The 8,820-nt window shown below is 48.8% G+C and overlaps 1 protein-coding gene across 1 annotated transcript in view; it reads left to right on the top strand.

Annotated features, from left to right (window-relative positions):
• The first annotated feature begins 6,759 nt into the window (after nucleotides 1–6,759).
• The window catches only part of MYO7A (myosin VIIA), a 69,110-nt gene continuing 67,049 nt past the window's right edge, over nucleotides 6,760–8,820 (top strand). Inside the window, exon 1 of the mRNA XM_039228709.1 lies at nucleotides 6,760–6,891. Coding sequence (XP_039084640.1) covers nucleotides 6,760–6,891 — 132 coding nt within the window. The remainder of the gene's footprint in view (nucleotides 6,892–8,820) is intronic.

Below are 8,820 nucleotides of genomic sequence, written 5' to 3' on the forward strand. Positions count from 1 at the left end.
TGTAGTTAACATACAGTGTTATATTAGTTTCAGGCGTATGACATCATGATTCATCGATTCTATACATCTCTTGCTGTTCATCAAGATAAGTGTGCTTTTAATCCCCATCACCTATTTCACCCATACCCCCACCCACCTCCCCTCTGGTAACCAATACTTTGCTCTCTACAGTTAAGTGTCTTTTTCTTGTTTTGGTTCTTTTTTTCTCCCCTTTGTTCATTTGTTTTGTTTCTTAAATTCCACATATGAAATCATATGGTGTTTGTCTTTCTCTGATTGACTTATTCTACTATACAGTATACTCTCTAGCTTCATCCATCTTACTGTGAATGGCAAGATTTCATTCTTTTTTTGTGGCTGGGTAATATTCCATTGTGCATGTGTGTACATTTATATATACATACATATATGTGTATATAAACACACATGCACATGCTTACACCCCACCTTTATCCATTCCTCTATAGATAGACACTTGGGATGCTCCCATAGTTTGGCTATTTTAAGTAATACTGTACTAAACATAGGAACGCATGCATCCCTTCCAATTAGTTTTTTCTATTCTTTGAGTAAATCCCCAGTAGCGTGACTGCTGGATCACAGGGTAGCCCTATTTTTACTTTCTTGAGAAACCTCCATACTGTCTTCCACAGTGGCTGCTCCAGTTTGCATTCCCTCCAACAGTGCACGAGGGTTCCTTTTTCTCTACATCCTCGCCAACACTTGTTTCTTGTTTTTAACTTTAGCCTTTCTGACAGGTGAGGTGTTCTCTCATTGTGGTTTTGATTTGCATTTCCCTGATGATGACTGATGTTGAGCATCTTTTCATGTGTCTGTCGGCCATCTGAATGCCTCCTTTGGAGAAATGTCTGTTCATCTTTTCTGCCCATTTTTTAATTGGACTATTTGGGTTTTGGTGTTGAGTTGTATAGATTCTTTAAATATTTTGGATACTAACCCTCAATTGGATATGTCCTTTACAAATATCTTCTCCCATTCTATAAGTTGCATCTTAGTTTTATTGCCAGATACTGAATTCTTACTTTTTTTTCCTTTCAGTATTTTAAATATATCATCTCCCTGTCTTCTGGCTTCCATGATTTCTGATGAGAAATCAGCTATTAATCATATTAACAATCCTCTGTATACAATGAGTCTCTGACTTTTGACGTGTTGATTTTTAATGTGTCTCAATGTGGATCTTCTTTATTTTTTTTCCTTTGCGGTGCAGAAAATTTGTATTTTGGCATCCCAATAGTTGACTTTTGCTTTTGTTTCCCTTGCCACAGGAGACTTATCTAGAAAGATGTTGCTATGACCAATGTCAAGTAAATTATGGCCTGGGATCTCTTCTAGGATTTTTGTGGTTTTAGGTCTCATGTTTAGGTCCTTAATGTATTTTGAGTTTATTTTTGTGTATGGTGTAAGAATCTAGTCCAGTTTCATTCTTTTGCATATGGCTGCCCAGTTTTCCCGACACCATTTGTTGAAGAGGGCACCTTTTCCCCATTACATATCCTTTCCTTGTCAAAGATTAAGTGACCATATAATGATGGTTTTATTTTGGGGCTTTCTATTCTGTTCTATTGATCTATGTATCTATTTTTGTGCCAGTAGCATACTGTTTTGGTCACTACAGCTTTGTAATATAATTTGAAGTCTAGAATTGTGATACCTCCAGTTTTGTTTTTCTTTTTCAAATTTGCTTTGCCTATTGGTACCTTTTGTGGTTGCATACAAATTTTAGGATCGTTTGTTCTAGCTCTGTGAAAAATGCTGTTGGTATTTTGATAGGGAAGGCATTAAACGTGTAGGTTGCTTTGGGTAGTATAGACATTTTGACAATATTTGCTCTTTCATTCCATGAGCATGGACTGTCTTTCCATTTCTTTGCATTGTCTTTAATTTCTTTTATCAGTGTTTTATAGCTTTCAGAGTACAGGTTTTTCACCTCCTTGGTTAAGACTGTTCTTCGGTATTTATATTGTAAATGGGATTGTTTTCTTAATTTCTCTTTTCACTGCTTCATTGCTGGTGTATAGAAATACAACAGATTTCTGTATATTGATTTTGTACCCTGCGACCTTACTGAATTCATTTATCAGTTCTAGTAGTTTTTTTGGTAGAGTCTTTTGGATTTTCTATATATAGTATCATGCCATCTACAAATTGTGACAATTTTACCTCTTCCTTACCAATTTGGGTGCCTTTTGTTGTTGTTGTTGTCTGATTGTTATGGCTAGGATTCAATGTGGCTCTTTTTGAGTTCATCCTACTTGGAATTTATTGAGTTATTTGGATGTAGATTTATATCTTTACATCAAGTTTTGGAAGTTTTTGACCATTATTTCTTCAAATATTGTGTCTGCCCCTTTCTCTTCTCCTCTCCTTGCATACACGAGATGTAGGATGATAATTCCCATCGCGCGTATGTTGGGCCACCTGATGTCCCACAGGTTTCTTGGGTTCTGCTCATTTTTCCGAATACTTTTTTTTTTTTCCTATCCCTCAGACTGGATAATCTAATGAACTTATCTTCAAGTTTACTCTTTCTTCCTTCTGCCTGTTCAAATCTGCTGTTGAACGCCTCTAGTGAATTTTTCACATGGGCTATTATACTTTTCAACTGCTAATGTTGTAGCTGTCACTTTTAATACTTTCTGCCTCTTTATGGATACTCTATATTTGGTGAGATGTTCAGGTTCCCTCTGTTCTTTGAGTATACTTAAGAGAGTTGATAAAAAATCTTTGTCTATGAAGTCCAATGTCTGAGCTTCCTCAGGGAAAGTTTCTATTGGTTGCTTTTTACCTGCGAATGGGCCATCCTTGTTTCTTTGCATGCCTCATAATCTTTGGTTGAACACTGGACATTTAAAATATAATGTGATAGGGGCGCCTGGGTGGCTTAGTCGGTTAAGCGTCTGACTTTTGCTTAGGTCATGATCTCGCGGTTGTGGGTTCGGGCCCCGCGTCGGGCTCTGTGCTGACTGCCAGCTCAGAGCCTGGAGCCTGTTTCAGGCTGTGACTCCCTCTCTCTCTGATCCTCCCCTGCTCACGCTATCTCTCTCTCTCCTAGAAATAAATAAAACATTAAAAAAATATTTAAAAAAATAAATAAAATAAAATATAATGTGATAACTCTGAAAGTCTGATTCTTCTCTTTCTCTCCAGTTTGTTATTGCTTCTTGTGACTTATAGTTTAGTGACATTTCAGAACTATCTTTATGAAGAGTGTATTCTTTGTTGTGCATTGGCCCTGAGGTTTTGAAAACTCCGAGAGCCAAACACAAAACAAAAACACTTTCAGTCCTGTGGCGGAGCCCTGTGTGTGTGTGTTGGGGGGTGCCTTCAATGCTCAGGCCGTTCACAGCCCTGTCTTAGCCAGATTCACTTTCTGTCTACAGGGAGCTTGAAGGTCAGTTTGAAGTAAGAGCTTAGGGTATTCTTGGGCTTTTTCTGAACATTCTTCCAACCCCTGGCATGTATGAGGTTTTCTAGATTCCCCACTGTATGCAGGAGCTTTTCAAAACCCAGATTCCCCTGGATTTCCTGCAGGCTTTTTGGAGTGTCTGTTCTTTGTTCCAAATGATTATTTCCACCTCCCATGCCCTCGCCCCCCAGGTAGTAGTGGGTAGCTCATTTGTCTTTTAATGTTTTTTTTTTTTAATGTTTAATGTTTATTTTTGAGAGAGAGAGAGAGAGAGAGAGAATAAGCAAGGGAGAGGTATAGGTATAGAGAGAGGAAGACCCAGAATCCAAAGCACGATCCAGTCTCTGAGCTGTCTGCACAGAGCCCGACACAGGGCTCGAATTCGTGAAATATGAGATCATGACTTGAGCCGAAGTCAGACACTCAACCAACTGAGCCACCCAGGCACCCCTGCCTTTTCATGTTTTTGACCCAAACCCTCCCTAGCTGCTCCCCCACCCCGCAGGGAGTTCCAAGTTTGAGAAATAAAGGCAAGCCTTTCTGGGAGCTCCCAGACAGGTTAGGGCAATCATAATTTTTTGATGATGGGTCGTTCTGCCCCGTCTGGCCCTAAGAACACACACCAGGAATAGAAACTTCCCTCATCAAGATTGCTACAGAGTGGTGCAGGGGGAGGTAGGTCAAAACACCACAAAGCTCTCCTGCTGGGTTTTGGTCCCCTTTCTCTTTATCAAATGTTCAGTTGGTGACTAGAAACATTTTATTATTTTCTCAGGTTCTAGTACTGTTGATTCTGACCATTTTTGCCATATTTTTTAGTGTTTTTGTAAAGGGATGAGTTCTTGAGTTTCTTCTTTGCCATTTTTCTTGATGTCACTTGCTCATAACAGTTGGCATAGTTACTAAATGGAAGCTTTTTGTCCCAACTTGGTATCAATCCTTGGGTAGGTCCCTCCACCCCCTCTGAACCCCAGTCTCCCCATCTGGCCAGGACTGGACTGGACAGTGGTGTGGCGGGGTGAGGGCAGCACAGCGAGTTTGTGTGAGGCACTAAGGAAGCACAGAACAGAAGATAGCTGAGAGGGGGGTGTTTAGAACAGGTGGGCCGTGTCTCTGTGGAGCCTGGGTGCTGGGGTGGGGGAAGGGAAGAGGATAGTGAGGGGAAGCATTTCTGGCAGAGGGCTCAGCACAAGCAAAGGTGAGGAGGGGCGCCTGGGTGGCTCAGTCAGTTAAGCATCTGACTCTTGAGCTTAGCTCAAGTCTCGATCTCAGGGCCGTGAGTTCAAGTCCCACGTTGGAACTGAAAAAAAAAAAAAAAAAAAAGGCAAAGGTGAGGCTAGAGAGACCCTATCCTGTGTGTTCAGGGCAGCAGGAGATGAGGCTGGAACAGCAGTGAGCCCTGGTTCTGGGAGAGGATCTGGTGATGCCAGAGTGGGTCCCAGGGGCGCTAGACTTACTTCCCAGACCTGGTGTGCAGGCTGCCTGCAGGGCAGGGGCCTAATCCCAGGTTTCAGCTAGGCGTGGCCTGGGTGCATGGGGTTGAGCAAGGGGTCTGGGTCAGGCAGAACCAGGCTCTGACTGCTTGCCGGGTCTCCCTGAGGGGGCCTCTCTATCCAGTGGACCTGATTTACCATCTCTTCCTTCTTCCCTCTCTTCTCTGTGATTCGCTCTTCCCTCTTCTGGAGTGCCCTTCCCTCTCATGTCTGCCAGAAATAGCCATAGCGCCCAGGTATCCCCCCTCACATGACTTGCTCAGTTAATAATAACCAACACTCCTACAGCCATTTGTCATTAACAGGAACCAATCAGAGTGAGTTACACACACAAACCTTTTTAATCCTCACAAGCAACTCATGAGATACTGTTCTCTTATCATCCCACAGATGCGGAAACAAAGGAACGTACAGGTTGAGCAACTTGCCCAAGCTTACGCAGCTTGAGCGGCCTAGCCGGGGTTGACCCTAGGCCATCTGGGTCCCGAGCCCAACAGCTTAGTGGCCATGGACTCCCCAGGACTAATCCGTCCCTCACCTGGTGGCACTATCCTTAGCTGGGTCTGGATCTGGTCCATCCCCAGGCTGGAAGGTGTGGGGATGGTGTCCCCTAAGCTTTGGTCTGAGCCTGTGAAGGCGAGTTAAATGGACACCCCCAGCACCTTCCTGTGTCTGCAGGCCCTTCTCCCACAGACTCCTGTGGGTGGGTGGGACAGGGATAGATGTGCTTATTCTGTGCTTGACTGGGGAAAGGACCCCTCCTGAGGGCAGGGTCCCTGAGAGGGCACAGAAAGTAGGCGGGAATCACTGCAGTCGATTGGCTTTGTACAGGGTGGCAGAGAGCTGGGTCCCTGAGGCTGGGACAGGGGCTTGGGGTAGAAGGCAGCCCAGGTCCAGTGGGGCAGCTCCCGTCTCCATTCCCCTGCTCCCTGCTGTGGTCGGCTTGTTTTTGTGGTGCTGATTAGGCTTCCAGGATTCTAGATAATGCCAAGGGCCAAATACGGAAACAATAGGCCTTGAAGAAGGAGAGAAAGGAGGGGAAGGGGAGGAAGAAAACAAAAGTTGGGAGAGGGGAGAAGGGAGCAGGAGCAGAGGCCCCGGGCCTGCCCATGCTGGATAGGGTGGTGGCTCACTGCCCAGCATGGACCCAGGCCGGGTGCCCAGGGCTGTGTGGCTGCCAGGACACAACCCAGCGTGGTGCCCACTGTCCTGGAGAACCAGGGGACACCCTCCCCCAGGCGCCTCCTCTGCCTGCTGCAGATGACCAGCTGGCTGGCCTCCAGGCTGGGGGAAGAAGATCAGAGACAGACTGTCCCCAAGCTTCCCTCGCCCCTCCCCCCAAGCCCCCCATCTCTACCCTTGGGAAGATTTTACCTGCCATCCCTTTCCAGAGGTAGCCAGTGAGCTAGGAGGATCTCTCAGGCACCTTCCGGTCCGTCTTAAAAAACTATGACGTTTATTGCGTTCCACTCCATAACATCCCTCCATTTCTTTCCAAAGAAAACATACAGATTTTCTATGAAGCTGCCGTCAGGGCGAGTTTCCAGGTGCCTGCTTCAGGCTAAGGTCCGCGGCTGGTTCTGCGGCACCACACGCTGCGGTCGCCGTGAAGCTGGCGGCGAATCCCCGCCACGATGAGGTGCTGGGGGTCCTGGGGAGATGGGCCAGGGCCGTGAGGGCGCCCCCTCCCCGTTCCCGCGGGCGTCACCTAAGCCGCCGTTGCCATGGGCACGCAACAGATGGCCGGGTTTAGGGTTCCCCGGTGGCGGTGCGCACGGGATTAGGTGAATTAGGGAGCCCGAGGAGAGCCGCCGCCGCCGCCAGGCCGACAGCGCCATGGAGCCCCCCGCCGACCCCGCCGACCCCTCGGACCCCTCCGAATGCGCCGAGGCGCGCTCCAAGCAGCAGGGCAAGTGGGCGCTGGTTCGCAGCCTGAACCATGCGTTGAAGACCTACGCGGTCATGCCGGTGAGGGCTGCGCCGGGAGGGGGAGGTTGCACACTGGGAACCCTGCCCCGTGCCTCTGTTTCCCCGCCTGGCAGGAATGGGGCAGGTGGCAGTGGGTCGCAGAGCACCAGGGTGCATGCGGACAGGGGCCCCGGTGCCTCCTGCGTTCCGTTCCCTGACTCCCAGAGCGAGCTTGGTCCCAGCCGCCCCTCCTTGCATGGGGAGCTTTTGCGTTCAGCCAAGGTGGAAGCGTGAAGTCTGGGAAGGGGCCCAGAGCAGGAAGCGCCTCCGGATGCTCCAAGGGGGCTCGAGAGATGGTTCTGGCCTGGCTGGCCCACCAGGAGCAGAGCATGGCCCTCTACCACCTAAGGCCATCAGAGACTTCCTTGTTCACAGGCGCCAAGGCCTTGGCGAGTTGGTTGGCTCAAAAATGAGGCTACTTAAAAGCAGTGGCCCAGAGTGATTATGAGGATAAGAGGGAGAAACCTGTCCTGAGGCCGACTTCCTTTTCATTCCACAAACAGGGACTGAGCCCCAGGCCCTGCCCCGGAGCAGGGAGGAGGCATAAAAGACCAAGGCCCTGTAGGAAGTTAGCATTTATCCCACACTGGGCTGCATTCCTGGGAGGGCAGGTGGGTTGATAGTGGGGACCCCATGCAGTTGTGGGGTCTCTCATCTTCCGGTGCCCTGACTCCTGAGTGCGTGAACACTGTGGACACTGAGGCCCAGAGAGACTGAAAGACTTAGCCAAAGTCACAAAGTATTCGTGGCAGAACTGGGACCTGAACCAAAATCTCTTAACTGTGTGTTCACTGTGGGCGTGTCCAGCTTCCCTGGGGGTGTTCCACTCTGAGAAATCATCACTCTGGAGCCAGGGGACCCTGGGCTCTAGCCACTCAGGTGACAACAGGGAGGCTGGAACTTGCCCCATGTCACACAGCCATGCTGAGGCGTACGTCACAGCACAAGTGGGAATGTTAGTTCAAGGCGAAGTGTCTAGTGGGGCGCCCGTCATAGTGGAGTGGGGTGAGTGGGACCAGATGCAGGCGTGAGTGCCTGGAATCTGGGGACAGGAAGGGCTGGTGGCATGAGACCCGGGGCTTGGTGCCCCTTTCCTCTCCTCCTGATTCCTGCCCCACAAATAAGTTTCCCGTTCTTTTCCATCTCCCTTCCGTCATCTGACCAGTGACCCCTGACCCACCCCGTTTGGGGTTCAGGCTCTGCCCAGCAGATGTTCACAGTTTTTATCAGTCAGATTTGATGAGTGACTGCAGCCAAGTCCCTTTGTCTCTTTGGGCCTCAGTTTCCTCATCTGGAAAATGAAGACACAACCCATGCGCATTCCGGTGCCCCATTCTCCCCTCAGAGAGGTTCTCAGGCCTCGAAATTCTCCCTTAGGCCAGTTGGCTGCCATTTTTGCCTTTTTCTCTCAAGTTGAGACCTAGAGCAGAGAAAGAGAAACTTAAGCCACTGTCTTCCTTGTGACTGTCCTTGGTTAGGAGAGTTCTAGTCACCTCTGTTTCCTGTAGGCCCTGAGCTCCCCGCTCAGCCTCTCTGGGCTCCCATTTCCCGCTCACAGGAGGTGTTTTATTTTGATCCTCTGTTCCCTGAGTGGGGCATGTCTTCTGTGTGCCAGGCTCTGTGCTGGGTAGGGGGAGGCCCCTGCCCTCCAGCTGCCCTCGGCTGAATCTCCCAGCTTGCCCCTTGACCCACAAGCCATCTAAGGCCGGGGATCCTGTCAGTGTTTACTGTTTTGCTCACAGAACTGGGCTCAGAGAGCTGCCCAGAAAGAGCACTGGAGGGGCGCCTGGGTGGCTTAGTCGGTTAAGCGTCCGACTTTCGCTTAGGTCATGATCTCGCGGTTCATGGGTTCGAGCCCCGCGTTGGGCTCTGTGCTGACTGCCAGCTCAGAGCCTGGAGCCTGTTTCAGTCTGTGACTCCCTCTCTCTC

Source organism: Hyaena hyaena, unplaced genomic scaffold (genome assembly GCF_003009895.1).
Source record: "Hyaena hyaena isolate Hyena2069 unplaced genomic scaffold, ASM300989v1 scaffold_34, whole genome shotgun sequence".
NCBI lineage: Eukaryota > Metazoa > Chordata > Mammalia > Carnivora > Hyaenidae > Hyaena > Hyaena hyaena.